Source organism: Microcaecilia unicolor, chromosome 6 (genome assembly GCF_901765095.1).
Source record: "Microcaecilia unicolor chromosome 6, aMicUni1.1, whole genome shotgun sequence".
Lineage (NCBI taxonomy): Eukaryota > Metazoa > Chordata > Amphibia > Gymnophiona > Siphonopidae > Microcaecilia > Microcaecilia unicolor.
In genome coordinates, this window is record NC_044036.1 from 315,647,440 (window position 1) to 315,663,288 (window position 15,849).

Below are 15,849 nucleotides of genomic sequence, written 5' to 3' on the forward strand. Positions count from 1 at the left end.
CTTACATGGGGCAATGGAGGGTTAAGTGACTTGCCCAGAGTCACAAGGAGCTGCCTGTGCCTGAAGTGGGAATTGAACTCAGTTCCTCAGGACCAAAGTCCACCACCCTAACCACTAGGCCACTCCTCCACTGTTGCTACTATTTGAGATTCTACATAGAATGTTGCTATTCCACTAGCAACATTCCATGTAGAAGTCGGCCCTTGCAGATCACCAATGTGGCCGCGCAGGCTTCTGCTTCTGTGAGTCTGACGTCCTGCACGTACGTGCAGGACGTCAGACTCACAGAAACAGGAGCCTGCGCAGCCTTCTACATGGAATGTTGCTAGTGGAATAGCAACATTCCATGTAGAATCTCCAATAGTAGCAACATTCCATGTAGAATCTCCAATATTATCTATTTGATTTTTGTTACATTTGTACCCTGCGCTTTCCCACTCATGGCAGGCTCAATGCAGCTTACATGGGGCAATAGAGGGTTAAGTGACTTGCCCAGAGTCACAAGGAGCTGCCTGTGGCTGAAGTGGGAATTGAACTCAGTTCCTCAGGACCAAAGTCCACCACCCTAACCACTAGGCCACTCCTCCACTTATTTATTTGCTGCATTTTTATCCCACATTTTCCCACCTATTTGCAGGCTCAATGTGGCTTACAATATACTACAACTACAATCATATTGATGGAATAGAAAATCAGAGTATATATAACAGATAAGGTGTATAGGAATATTGTGGCAATCATATTATCGGAGAAGAATTTCAGAAATATTGCTATTAAAGTGCATACGAAAATTACGTTGAGTAAGAAGTGGATAAGTGGGTAACAACATAGCATAATGATATCAGGACATGGTGTAATTATCAGTAATTAGGGTGTAAATAAAATAGGCAAATTAAAAGAGTTCCAATGTAAATTGTGTCTGGTGTAGTTTAGGAGTCAGATTGTTATGAGGGATCCATTTTGTACGCTTTTTCAAACAAGTAAGTCTTCAGTAGTTTCCGGAAGGTCATTAGGTCACGTGTTTTTCTTGTAGTGGTTGGTAATTCATTCCATAGTTGCGTACAGATGTATGAAAAGCTAGATGCATGTATTGATTTGTATTTAAGTCCTCTGCAGTTGGGATAATGGAGGTTTAAGAGAGGTTTAGTGGAGCTAAAGAAATGGTCTAGAGTATGGCAAATTAGTAATTGGTGAATAGGTTATCTCAACTTTATCTGCCATCATTTTCTCTGTTACAGACAATTTCACAGTATATCACAAAATAAAAACCTTAAAGAAACAAAATGCTTTTCCACTTCCTTTCACTTCTTTCCTTAAAACTGTGTGAAATATCCATCTAGTTTTAAGCTTTTGACAGGTTTGACCTCTGTTGTTCATATTAAGAATGTGCACAAGCCACTGCCCCAATCTGCCAAAGGTTATATGCATTCTGTGTTAACAGCAGCTTTGTCACAGGTTCTTTCTGTTTGACAGGGCACTGCTGAGTGATGATTTCTTCAGCAAACTAGCACAGGAGGCAGTAGATGGAGCTGCAGAGGTGAGGAAACGTGTGGAAATGACATTCTGAGTATAGAGAGTTAAAGAACATTCTCCTACAGTTCTTCATTGCTGGTAAATTTGTTTAAACGGGTTGGGGGAGGTGAGCTTTCATGATAGGGAATTATGCTTGTATTAATAAAACATGTTATTCCACTTTTCATAGAATTCCGCATCAAACAGTTAACAAAATAAAATTCTTAATACAATAATTTCACAATTTCTCCCCAGTTTTCACCTTAATTTCTTAATAAAAATACATGTTTTAGTTCGATCTCCCCTCCCCCCCCCCCCAATTCCTTGTTCTCCTTACAGAAAATAGGAAAAGTCTGCTCATAAAGAAAAGGTTTTACCAACTTGAATTATTGTCAATGCCATCCTACAGAGAGAGCAAGAGGGAGAGAAACAGGTCTTCCTTGTTGCATTTGCTAACCTTTCACTGCTTTATTTTCTTTGAGCCTGCAAAGAGGTGGGATACAAATGCAACAAATAATAATAAATATTGCCAGACTCTTAGTTTCTGTCTATATGCAGTCTGTTTGGTGGCACTCACAAGCAGTGCCCTGAAGTTGGTCTGACTGAAGCAGCATGTAGTCAAATTACCTAATGTTTCCCTGGGGTTATGCCCTTTTGGGGTGCATATTTGGGTAGGTTTTCACACAGATTGTTCTGGAATTAAGCATCTCCTATGTGTAAATGCAAGCTAGGCAAACATTATTTTTCTTTGTTTTTTGGATGAAATATTTGATATTGTTTTTTCTCTGTTTCCTGTTTTTGGGAATCAGGAGTCTGACATTTCAGATGCAGATCCACTGGCGTTACTAGAAAGAATGAAGGTAACTAAAGGAATTTCTTTGTATTTTGTCTAAAGACTTGGCACCAGTGGCGTACCTAGGGTAGTTGACACCCGGGGCCGGTCATTTTTTAACACCCCCCCCCCCCCCCCCAAATCCAGTACTAGGCATGCCGAGAATACAAAACACTCAGGACCTATGGAGCAATTCTACCATACCATAAGCAGTCATTTCTACGAGTCACACAAGGAAAAGGAAAGCATCTTAAACACTACAGTGAGCACTAGAACATCAATTCACCTATTGTAAAATGAAACTAGACAGAATAGTACAGATCGTAGATCCTGCACAGTCAATGCCAACTGAAAGCCATGTCTTTTTCACAAACACAGATACACCCTAATCCACTATAGAATAAGTAATCATAAACTTTCTATTTAGACAAAAATTAAACTGAACCCCCAATGCCAGACTCTGCATACAATGCAACACCACAGAAATAGAAACTGTCCCCTAGTACTGTGCAAAATATAAAGACAGCAGATGTAAATTTGAAAAAAAGTAACAAGTACCAATCACCACTTTACAAATTAACAAATAGAAATAAAACAAATATAGAAAGTAAAATAATACCATTTTATTGGACTAATACATTTAGCTTTCAGAGGCCAAAACCTCCGTCCTTGGGTCAGTACAGTATAGTGCTGTTACAGTATCCTATCCTGACCTGAGGAAGGGGGTTTTGTTCTCCGAAAGTTAGTCAAAATGTATTAAAATTAGTCCAATAAAAAGATTACCTTATTTACATGTTCTATTATAAACATTTAACATATCTACAATACTTTATCCTAAAGCAAAAAAAATAAAAAAATATATTTTATTTACAGTTTGTTGTCTCTGGTTTCTGCTTTCCTCATCTTCTTTTCACCGTCTTCCTTCCATCCAGCATCTGTCTTCACTCTCTCTATCTCTCTCTCTCTGCCATCCAGTGTCAGCCCTCTCTGCCGTCCCTTCCATCCACTGCCTGCCCTTTCTCTCTGCCCTTTCAATCCACCATTTGCCCTCCCTCTCCCATCCATCCAGGGTCTGCCCTCCCTCTCGCTCCCCCTTCCATCTAGGATCTGTCCCCTCTCTCTCTCTCTCTGCCCCTTTTTTCAGCCCCCAGTTCCAGCCCCCTTCTCCCCTCTGAACACCCCCACCCCAGTCCCCTTCTCCCCTCCCCTGTCTGAGACCCCCACCCCAGTCCCCTTCTCTCCTCTGAACACCCCCACCCCAGTCCCCTTCTCCCCTCTGAACACCCCCACCCCAGTCCCCTTCTCCCCTCCCCTGTCTGAGACCCCCACCCCAGTCCCCTTCTCTCCTCTGAACACCCCCACCCCAGTCCCCTTCTCCCTCTGAGATCCCCACCCCAGTCCCCTTCTCCCCTGTCTGAGATCCCCGCCCCAGTCCCCTTCTCCTCTCCCCCTCCCCTGTCTGAGATCCCCACCCCAGTCCCCTTCTCCCCTCTGAACACCCCCACCCCAGTCCCCTTCTCCCCTCTGAGATCCCCACCCCAGTCCGCTTCTCCCCTCCCCTGTCTGAGATCCCCACCCCAGTCCCCTTCTCCCCTCCCCTTTTCCCCTCTGAACACCCCCACCCCAGTCCCCTTCTCCCCTGTCTGAGATCCCCACCCCAGTCCCCTTCTCCTCTCCCCCTCCCCTGTCTGAGATCCCCACCCCAGTCCCCTTCTCCCCTCTGAACACCCCCACCCGTCCCCTTCTCCCCTCCCCTTCCCCCGTCTGAGACCCCACCCCAGTCCCCTTCTCCCCTTTTCCCCTCTGAACACCCCCACCCCAGTCCCCTTCTCCCCTCTGAGATCCCCACCCCAGTCCCCTTCTCCCCTCCCCTGTCTGAGACCCCCACCCCAGTCCCCTTCTCTCCTCTGAACACCCCCACCCGAGTCCCTTTCGCCCCTCTCCTTCCCCACCGGCGAAGCAGCGTCGCAGGCAGCGCCTCGTGCCCTGCTTGTAAAAAAAAAAAATCAAATCTCCTTCCTTCTTCTCGTCTTGACGTCGACTCGGGCCTTCCAATCAAATTGATTGGAAGGCCCGAGTCAACGTCAAGACTAGGAGGGGAAGGAGATTTGATTTTTTTTTTTTTTTACAAGCAGGGCACGAGGCGCTGCCTGCGACGCTGCTTCGCCGGTTTTTTTTAATGTGCGGTGCCACGGGAACGGCCACGGGAGGCGGTGGAAGTGGAGCACCCCCCACCCATTGGCACCCGGGGCGGACCGCCCCCACCGCCCCCCCCCCCCTTGGTACGCCACTGCTTGGCACAGGTATATATTTATTTTAGCAGAAGGCAAAATAATCACATCCACATGAATTTTAACTGTGCTTTCATTATGTAGCTTCCCGCTATTCCAGAACCTGTGGGATAGTTGTGTCCATCAACCAGCAGGTGGAGATAAAGAATTGAAAACTGAGCTGAGGCATCTCTTTTGGCATCAAGTCCAGCTCCTCAGTATTTTGTCTCCAGCAGGTGGATGGACACACTTTTCAGCTTCTGGTTCTGAGTGATTTCCTTCCTGGTTCAGCTTAGCTTTGTGGGTGGCTTGAGTCTGCAGAGTCGTACCTGGAGGTCTTCAGATGCCCCATCTCTGACGCCCTACAAATTTCTTCCCTCCCTTCACCTCTCCCCTGTTTTCTGTGGAGCTCTCCTTCTCCAGCACAACAACCTTTTAAAAAAAGAAAGAAAAAAAAGGAAAGAGGTTTGCTGGAGAGCATGGGACAGAGTATCAGTCCTGAGCCTCATCTGTGCTAAGACTTGTGGAGACTGTGAACTTAGGGGGAGCAGCTAGCAGTGGTAAATCCAACTAAAGGTTGACTCCGAACCACTTGGAGGGTTGCACGTTCTACTTGGTGCAGGGGAGGGATCCTGACTCACTGCTTGGGACATGTTGTGGTGCACTGGTGACAGTTTGGAATGAATGGCAACTCCCACGATGGCAATTAAGCAGTGTTTCCACTGTGGGACCCGCCAGCCAGCTCGGGGCATTGCCGTGTGTGCAAGCTGGGAATCCCGCAAGATGCGGAGGAAACGGTCAGCGGCATCACATCTTTAGCGCAGCATCTAAACATGCAGGGGTCTTTGGGCTCCAGCAGGGCCTGTGCACAGTTTGATGCAGAAGAGCTTGGGAACAGGCTTCATTTTGTCAGGGCCGACAGGCAGTGAGGAGCAGCCTCTGGAGCACAGCTGCCATTTTACAGCCTCAGTGCCCAACAGAGCATTCAGCTGCATCGGGATCTTTTTCTCCTGCTCTTACACCAGGGGTATTTATTGAAGCAGGGACAGTCAGAGTTGCTGCAAGGTACTTCAGTTTCTCGCCCCGCTGCTTCTCTTGCTCCAGAGAGATCTCGTTTAGACCTCCAGGAGTGGGCAGATGAGGCTGTCTCTGCTTCTCCCTCCTTATCTGATGTGGCCTCGGTCTATTCAGAGGAACCGTCATTGAAGGAGCTGTTAGGAAGGAGATGATGCGAAAGTACTGGGGTTCTTTCATAAACAGGAGCTCAGTACTATTATTTCTTAGGCACTGGCAGTGCTTTCCATTGAGGAGCCTTCTACTTCAGCATCAGGAGTTCCATCTTCATCAATCATGAGGGAGTATAGAGGTCCTTCTAATGTCTTCCCGATGCATAAACATTCAGGACCTGATTACAGCAGTTTGGGTTTCACTGGACGTGGGGCTGAGAATGGGAAGAGCCATGGCTTACTGTGTACCTTAGTTCCAGAGGAGAAAGATAAATTGCAGCTTCCCAGGGTGGGCTTCCTGGTTATGGTGGTGACTAAGAAGACCACCTTGCTGGTAGAAGGGGCATTGCCCTAAAAGACATACAGGATAGGAAGCTAGAAGGCTCGCTGAAACAAGCCTTTGAAGTGGCCTCTTTCGGCGTTCAAGCGACAGTGTGCAGCTTATTCATGGCAAGAGCATGCCTGAAATTGCATTCACAGTCGGCACTTCTGGTTGTGACATTGGGCAGCTGATGCAGCATCAAAATCACATTTAGTTAAACTTCCCTTTCTTAGCAAGTGGCTATTTGGAGAAGATCTCAGATCTCTGGTGAAAGAACTGAAAGAAACTAAGCCTCATTGGTTGCCAGAAGATAAGCTGAAAGCCTCTGGTTGTGTGTCTTCAGGAGACTGTATCTCAATTTTGAGACAGCAGACAATGCTGGCCTGGTAGTCAGCAATATGGTCAGAAGTCCTGCTTTCAGTCATGCTAATTGTTATGTTCAGGGGATGGTGAGCCCTTAGGCCACAGTCATAGGCCCGACTGCAGCAGACAGGTCACCTCTAAGTCCAAAGCAAAGGAGATAAAGGAGGGACTCAAAAGCTAGGTGAGACTGGAACACAGGACTAGGCAAAAACAGGAATTCAGGAACTAGCAAGGCTGGAACTCCAAGTTGCAAAGGCATGGGAGGAGGGTTGGGGCTTCCATGAAATATTCCCAGACCTTTGACATCATCATGGACGTACCCCTGAAGGTTCCCTCTGCTAGCCTGATAAACTAATAGTGGGAAGGACTAATGGAAAGATATCAGGTAAGACCTAATTCCTTCATTCCATATATGCAGATAACCAGCTTGCCCATGTATCTAGTTCTGATCTATAAACTTCTCAATGAATACACAATGCTCTTAGTCAATAACATTTCTCCCGTTTCCAGAATTCAAGATAGCATGTGGAAGTGTGTTTCCAACAGAAGCCTAATGGTATAGATTTGGATGGATTACAAGTTAGTGTCAGGATTGTATATTGATGCAGGGAGCGCCTATTCTGCGCTAGCTGCAGCAGAATAATGACATCAGAAAGGTGTCTCCCGTGTGGGGAAATGGGGATGACTCTGACCCTGCTGCTGACATAGGATGAATTCTCCCAAAGAGCCAATTTCAAGATAAGGTGGCTCACAAAGACCACTTAGGCTTAAAATTTATCTTTCAGCTAAAATGTACCAGGATGAGCAGTCAGCCACCTTTAGGCATTCACCTTGGGGCTCCCCTGTTCCTACAGCTTTTAATTTTATTTTTAAAAGAAACTTGCTCACTACTCCTAAAATTTATGATAATAGTAACAACTGCCTACCAAAAAGCCTGCTATGAAATGCTTAGCTGGTGCCTCTCCTTTTGTATATAGAAGATATTTATACAGTTCCATAGTGATATTAGCACTTAATGGGATAAAAGAATTTGGATTTAGTTCTCGCCTTTCTCAGTATTTCAAAACAAGTTACGTTCAGGTGCAGTATTTCTCAGTTCAAACTGAAGCGTAAGAAGAAGAAGACAAAATTCATGGTACTGAGTAGCAGTTTTCAGTTGCCTGCCATTAGGTGGTTTTTCTGGCAATGGTGTAACGTACAAGTTAGAAAAAAAAAAACTCAAATGCTGGGACGACTATATTGATAATTTACTTTCTTTTGAGTCACAAGTGAAAGTGGTATCTAGTAAAGTATTTAGAACGCTCTGGAAGCTCAGGAGGATACAAACTTATTTTGTACCTGACGTTTTTTCAAATAGTTGTGCACACACGAAAACTAAAGATGCAAAGTATTATAAATGTCTTCAAAATTGTTACAGTTTCCATTTTTGATTTCACTGTAGCTTTTCTGTATGTGCATTCGGTTCCAGGGCTCTTTTTGGAATCCTGTAGTCATGGTTCTAAATCTGAACTGTAGGAGTCACTGTTGACCAGGGCTCCTTATCCCTATGGGCTGTGATTGCTGCCTCTGCAGCCACTCAGGAAGACCTGCTCCAGGAATCAAACCCAAGTCCCCTGCATGGTATTTGTGCTGAGATTAGTTTTTACTGTAATGGTAGAAATGTATCAGTAATTTGCATCACTATTAATGGAGATCTTTTTATTAGCTCTGTTGCCATGGCACATATTGAAAATGTGGGGGATAATTTTATCAACAGGGCGTCTAGAAAATAATTCCAAAAATACATCTATTTTATAAAGGCAACTCAAATTTATACCTACTCTGAGGCCGGTCCCAATACAGACATTCAAGGCATTATACTATTAGTCCGTTTCCAGCTGGAAAACTGTTCATTTTTTACTGTCTCTGGGAAAACATGACTAAAATAGTGGATCCATAATGTTGAGAGTGGCCACTTTTTCATGTCATGTGTCTATAAGCAGACTGCAAAAGTTACATGTTTGAACTTCTGTAGCTTTTTTTTTTTTTTTTTTTTACATAAAAAGATGGGGTTTGAACTCTTATATTACAAATTGTTTTCTCTGATAGAATTCATTAAAACCAAATTTTTTGTTTTTGGTGACTTTAGTCACCTTTTCCCACAGATGGTCACATATAGCCCCTACTGTTTCTTGTATTATATCTAGTAGCGCTATAGAAATGATAAGTAGTAGTAGTTTCTATTCCATAATAAGGCATTGCTTCCTATTCCATGACTTCTTAACTTCCAGAGGGGTGTTTTGTGAAATACTTTGTCAAAATGCCTTCTGAAAATCCAAATATACTATATCAACTGATTCATTTGTATCCACAGGTTTCTGTACACCTTCAAAATAATAGAATAAATTGGTAAAGCAAGAATTCCCTTTGCTAAATTCATTCTGACTCATTCCAATTAAAACATGTCTGTGTGGTCAGTAATTTTTTTTTTTTTTGTTAACAATAGCTTTTAGCTTTGCCCAGATCCAGTGTCAGGCTCACTGGCCTATAATTTCCAGATCACCCCGAAGCCTTTTTTAAAAATTGGCATTATACTGACCACCATCCAGTCCTTGGTCACTGTGGCTATTTTAAATTATTAACAATTTCATGTTTGGGCTCTTTCAGATCTCTGGGATGAAATACCATCTAGTCCTGGTGATTTTATTTCTCTTTAGTTTATCAATTTGCGTTGGTACATCTTTTAGATTTACAGTGATTTTTTTTTTCTTTAGTTGCTCCAAATCGTCACCATCAAAGAAGGCTTTCAATGTACATATGGCCATTGTGTATTAGGCTTGATCTTGCTCACTAAGTGCAAGGCCTGCAATGAATGATGTGTTCTAGGCTTCATCGTACCCAACTTTCCTTTCAGGATATGGATGATATGGATGCTGATCTCTTTGGTAAGAAGAAACCAAGATCAGCACCCAATACAACATCTGCAAAGGTTTCCCAGAGAAGTAGCACTATAGAAGACTTTTCAAAACCAGTAGGGGGACCAGCAGGTGCTGAAAAAGGTAAGAAGTCCTTTAAAAGAATAGGCTCAGTATATGGATGAGGAAAACACACAGAGTTTTGTCCAAATTGTTTGAGGACTTTTTTCCTCCTTAGGGTATTGGTGGGTTTTGTTTAGACACAGGGGATAATTTTTATAAAGTAAGTTTTATATAGCGGTACAAAGGGGCAGAGGTTTAGGTCGGGGTGGGGGGGTTTATACTTGTTTATAAAACTGAAAAATGTTGAAGGAAACTGGGGAATTATTGAAGCTTTGATACAAATTATGGTCATCAGCTGGCAGGGCCTGGGGATCCCCACCAGCTACACTAATGATGTGTGCTGCCATTGGGTGGGCCCGAAGCAAAACTGGGTGGGCCCGGGCCCACCCGTGGCTATGCCACTGATATGGGAGGGGACGAAGATTTTCAAATTGTACTCTTATTTGAATCCAGTTTTCTGGAGATAAAACAGCTTTGCAGACATTATTTTTTGGGGGGGTTGTCTATTTATCATAGTCATTTTCATTTGTTTGTTCCAGTCTGCTCAGTATAATGGTTAAAAATTGAACATTTCAGTTACAGCGTATTGAAATGCAATATGAAACACAATTATTTTGACAGGAGCTGTTGCTGTTTACTTTATTGAAAGTATTGTATTCCATAACAATGGCTTTTACAATGTAACATGAGACAAGTTGATTACTTAGAAACAATTTCTCCTTTTAGATTTTTTTAGTTTTCTCTCCTGTATAAGACATCTCAGTACATCTCAGTGTAACACTGCAACACTTTGATTGCTTAGAATCCTTAAGTGATTCCTCTGCCAAGGTGCTTGTCTCCTTACAGGAAAGTCTCCTGCAGCTGATGAAAGGAAGCCCCTCTCGGCCCCTGCAGGCTCTGGGCGACAGTACAGAAAGTTCTCCTTTGATGGTAGGCTCATGGTTCAGGCTAGATCTGACTATCTGTGAATGTGTATTTGTGCATGTTTACATGTCAAGATGCATCTGTGTTTCATGTATTTGCAAGTGCATGAACTAGTCATTTTTTCTAGCTTTTAACTTTGCATCTGTCTACATTCAGACAAGGGTTGGGTTGGGCATGAGAGAGGCTAGAGCAGAGCTTCCCAAACTGTGGGTTGTGACCCCAAATGGGGCATTCCATAGGACCTCATTGTCCTATACTACCCTGGGGTCACACGCTTTCTGCGACTGCAGAAAGGTGGTGAATATTGGATCAGAATGTTAAGAGCAGGCTGAAAAGGGGAAAAAAAGTTGTTCTGTTTTTGTTTTTGGGTTTTTTTTTTTAACACCACAGGATTCTTGTTCTCTTTTTTTTGTTGATTTTTTTTTTCTTTTAACTTTTTCTCAGACATAACAAACAATAGTGACCCTAACAGACCTCAACTAATTTAGTGTTTATGCTGGTATTTACTTTTGTTGGAATTTCTGTCCTTTACCATACGCATTTTGCCTGTTTGCTGCCTGGTGTGACTCTCAGAACTGGATGATCCTTTGGAAGGACTCCTGTCTGATGACGACGGAGGTGCACCCAAGAAAGTTCCTGTTACGGAAACCATACCAGTCTTGGAACAAAATGCCCCAACACCCGCAGCGAAGGGTGAGAAAAGATCATTTATTTGTTATGATTGAAAATAAAATACTGCAAAACTCGGGCATATAGTGAGATTTATTTATAATTTACTAAACCCTATCAGACTGTCATATTCCTTCTGTGGGGGTGTGGGGGGTGTGTATACAGTAATATAACATAGGGCCCCTTTTACCAAGCTGCGGTAAAAGGGGTCCTTTGATAGCATCGGTGCATGGATTTGCCGTGCACTGAGGCCCCTTTTACTGCCGCAGTTAAAAGGCAAAAAAATGGGAAATGGCTGTCTAAGTTTACACTTGCCGTGTGGCCATTTCCAGGGGATCCCTTTCTGACACCTATTCAGGAGGCGGTAAGGGCTCCCACTCTAACCTGGGGGTAACTGGGCAGTGCGTGGTGCTGTCTGATTACCACCGGGTAAACCCTTGGCACTGAAAGAATTTTTCTGTCACTCGGGGAAATAGCGTGTGCTGGGGGTAGGCCAGCGGTAGTGGCGGATTGGTGCATGACAACGCCACGGTAACTCTACAACAGCAGGAAAACCTTTCTGTCTCTTTCACAGAGGTGTCCATTTTGAGTCCCAGTAAGATGACAGCTAGATCCCCCAAAAAAGAAGATCTGACATTTGAGGATGATGGTGACGACCTCATGGATGCTTTGGGATTTGGAGACAGTCCCAAAGCTCAGCAGAAGGATTTGACAGGAGAAGAGTAAGGAACAAGATATAACTCACCTATTTGGATTAACCTACTCCCCCCATAGTCTTACCGAATGATATGCCCTTTCCATGCTTTCTGTCTCTTACCACAACTCTTCTGTACTGTATTGTAATTTCTATTAATCCTATGTAAGCCACATTGTGCCTGCATGTGTGGGAAAATGGGGTAGAAATGTACTATAAATAAATAAATAAACTATTGGAGGGTTATAATTTGACTTTGTTGATTGAACTAAATAAGCTGTGAGAAAGTTATGATTAATTGTTATGTAATATTTTTGTGGCCCATTGAGTTATGTTAAGGTTTGCTGAATAAATATTAAATTTAAAAAAGATATAACTTTCAATAAAATGTCCACAAATTATAATATGATAAATTGTGGTGAAAGCCATGTTTGCCATTACATTAAAAATCAGTAAACATGATGTAAATCCCAAAATTAAAATATTATATATAGATGTATATAATATGCACTTGAGGCCTAGAAATGGTGTCCGTTGCTTTTAGAAATGATACAGGAGAAGAATAGCACTGTGGGAGTTTGAGTGACAGTGTTGTGGGAACTGGTGAGCCATGAGGGCAAGAGATACAGTGCTGCAAGGGGAGGAAGAGAGGAGAGATTGGGGTTGGAAGAAAGAGAGTGCCTGGGGCACAGAGGGAGTAGAGAGTTCTTTGGAGGGGAGAGTTAAGCTGTATAAGTTGGGGGGCAAATGCTGGTGTCACCAAAATTATGTTACAGGTGTCTGCTTGAATGAGATATGGGACACCTTGGAGAGAGGGAGGACTAGCAAAAAGATCCTTTATAAATGTCTCTTGCTCTTTTTTTTATAAGAATTATTTGAGAAATTAAGTCTGTATTTTCTGAGTAGATTAATTCTTATCAGAATCTTCTGTAGAAAGTTGAAGAATGGCTGTTCTTCAGGGAAATGAGAAACATAGTGGCTGACTTTTTTTGTTTTGGTCTGAAATGTAAACATTTTCCATATCTTAGCACTTAAATTCAGGGCCCTAAAATCTCCAGGTTCCTGAACTTAGGGGGCCTTTAAAAAAAAGGGTGGGACAGATTAGAACTGGGTGCATAACTTAGCTGACTAAAGTTAAGGGAATCAATAACAAGCCTAATCTTAAGCACTTCTTGTCGACCTGAAAATTAGGTACCTAACTTTGGCACTTAAATTCAAGTACTCGGTAGTCAGGTAAAGACTGTTAAATTGTATCTAGTTAGTTAATAGATTAGTGAATAGCTGGGAGCGAACCCCTTTGTGTTTGTCTTCTGCATCTAGGGAAGTACCACGCCCTGCACGGTCTAAACTAGATGAGCTGTTAGGACGCGGGACAGCAGCCAAACTATTGGAGCGACCAGTCACAGGAGAACAGAAGGAATTCAAGCTGGATCCAAAGTACCAGAAGAAGCAAGGTGCGTAATACCATGGAAGTCAGGCTTTCATACACAGTGCTACATGCAGCTGTGACTACCTTAGGAGGCAATGTTCTCATAGCGCATGTCATTCTGTAGTCCCTGCTGTATCATCGCTACCCTGTAGCATGGAGATCTTCAGTATTTTTCCTGCAGGGGCCAATGTGTCAAAAAATATTTCAGTGTGAGAGCAAAGATCATCACCAGCCAAAGCAGTAGACACCCTGTCAGGTTCCACCATCCATCCTCTTCAAGCCGACTCTCCTCCCCACCTCCAGCTTTTAATCTACTCCTATACTTTCTCTGGAGCTTGTTTGTGATGCCACCTTTTGAACAGCTATTCTGTTTTCTTCCAGCACCGTGTAGCTCAGGGTGAACTGCATGGTGCGCTCATAGTCTTGCGAGAGTAGTAGAATGGGATTTTGGGCAGCACATAGCTCAAATCAGTGTTATGGAGGTATTCCAGTAGTAAGTCTGAGGAAGAAGTGGGAAGGGATTGAGTACTGGGGAAAGAGTTAGGGAGCCACACTTAGGATCAGAGGGGACTGCCACAGGCCTCGCAATGAAGAACACTGCTCTAGAACATGACCATGTTAAGGTGAGATCCTCTAATACTGCGTGCACTCCTCTGTGAGTATCTGCATTAAGGTGGAGTCCCTGATGTTGCATGTACCCCACAGTGTGACTATACTAAAATGAGACTTGCCTTTCATAGAAAAAGAGGAGACATGGGGAGATGAAGATTTTGCATTTGGTGCCTACCAGCCCACTATGTCCTCGTCCTCTGAGGGACGCCAATCTCGACGCCAGTCTGTCAGGTACAGCATCATGGCTTACTAGCTGTTTTCATTTGTCATGTTTTTGTCACAAATCGGTGACAAAATGTGCAACAGAATTCACAGATTTGTAGGAATTTCAGAGGGACTGCAGTACAAATGTTTTTGCTATGGCTCCTACAACTGGACTAAGGTCTGTCAACTTATTTCACAGAGACCACCTTTTAAAATTCCTTCCCACCTGAGCTGAATTTGATCTAGAGGCAAATAATTCTGTAATGCTGTAACAGTTTCGTTGAACTTTGGCACGTACAGAATCATTGATGAGTTCAAACAGTCTTATCACATACAGTCAAGCGTTAACAGGTACCTTTTTTAGTTCTGTGGAATATGGCAAGCAAACTTTCTTTAGTTATGCAGACTGCCTGGGTGTTGTGTCTGAAGTGACCTAGGTAAGTACATAAGTAATGCCACACTGGGAAAAGACCAAGGGTCCATCGAGCCCAGCATCCTGTCCACGACAGCAGCACCTGGCAAGCTTCCCAAACGTACAAACATTCTATACATCTTATTCCTGGAATTGTGGATTTTTCCCAAGTCCATTTAGTAGTGGTTTATGGACTTGTCCTTTAGGAAACCGTCTAACCCCTTTTTAAACTCTGCTAAGCTAACCGCCTTCACCACATTACTGGATGAAGCAATGTGCTGTTTGTCTGACAGATCCGAGACAGACTTTGAAATAGAGATCTAATCCAGAGAAGCAGTGGTAAAAACAAGATACCCTAGTGCCTCTGCTGGTATTTAGGAGCCAAAATAATCATGAGAATTCGCCTGCAATCCCTTACCCCAACCTCAAAGTATTTTATTGGTGTAGCTCATGGATCACCATGGCCTTTTCACCAATTGCTCTGTCATTTGTGGAAGCTAAAAAGTGTTTACACTGTAATGGAGGCATCAGTGATAGATCTTGGGTTGTGAGCAGGATGCACTTGAAATTCTCTTTAGCTTTTCCTTTATTGCCTCGAAGTTTCTTCTCCTCACCTACTTCATCTCAACTCTGATTCTGGCCTGTCTTTCTTGTTCATATCATTCATACTTGTTGTTTGTTTCTTATTCCTCCATCATATCTTCTTTTTTCCTCCTCACCTCCTATTATATTTTCCTCTTTCGCCTTGTCTACATTGCAGATTTTCAGCGGAGAGCATCAATGATTTGAAATCTGACCATAAATCAAAACCGACCACTCCAGCAAGTTCAAGCCCTGCACGGAGCAGCAAGAATGGAGCTGATTGGCTGGGACTAAAAGATGAGGATTATGTGGACTTTATGCCTTCATCTCCAGTGAAAGAAACGGGCAAGACCAATTTTGTGAATTCAAGTGTGCCTTCTAGCCCCACAGCTGCCAAAAATCCCACTTCAGCAAACCGCCCTCCTTCTGGGGCAAAGCCAATGGAACAAGCAGTAACCAAATTGAAATCTAGCCAATCAGAATCAAATGCAGGATCGTTTGAAGAAGATAACTGGCTGTCTAATGCCCTATCTCGGAAAAAGGCCCAGATGCAGGGGAAGGCAGAGGAGAAAAGGGTTGGGCTACCAGAGCACCAGGGACAGGAGGAGGTGTCAGAACCCAGCACCCAAGCCAGGTAAGAATTAATCTTATAGTGCTGGCTCAGTAGCATGCCATGCACAGAGACGTGGGATTGGTTTTAGGCTCAAGTCTTCTGTTTCCTGGGGTTGGACAGAGCTGAGGAATCTACAAAGGTCATGTTCACAGCCCTTGTTGGGTAGGG

General features: G+C 43.5%; 1 protein-coding gene across 2 annotated transcripts in view; it reads left to right on the plus strand.

Annotated features, from left to right (window-relative positions):
- Positions 1-15,849, plus strand: part of FBF1 (Fas binding factor 1) — a 73,270-nt gene that overhangs the window by 11,986 nt on the left and 45,435 nt on the right. For both annotated transcript variants that reach the window (XM_030208232.1, XM_030208233.1), the window contains exons 6-14: positions 1,474-1,537; positions 2,322-2,372; positions 9,419-9,563; positions 10,389-10,472; positions 11,040-11,159; positions 11,710-11,857; positions 13,150-13,283; positions 13,999-14,101; positions 15,247-15,702. In XM_030208232.1, the coding sequence (XP_030064092.1) occupies positions 1,474-1,537; positions 2,322-2,372; positions 9,419-9,563; positions 10,389-10,472; positions 11,040-11,159; positions 11,710-11,857; positions 13,150-13,283; positions 13,999-14,101; positions 15,247-15,702 (1,305 nt within the window). The remainder of the gene's footprint in view (positions 1-1,473; positions 1,538-2,321; positions 2,373-9,418; positions 9,564-10,388; positions 10,473-11,039; positions 11,160-11,709; positions 11,858-13,149; positions 13,284-13,998; positions 14,102-15,246; positions 15,703-15,849) is intronic.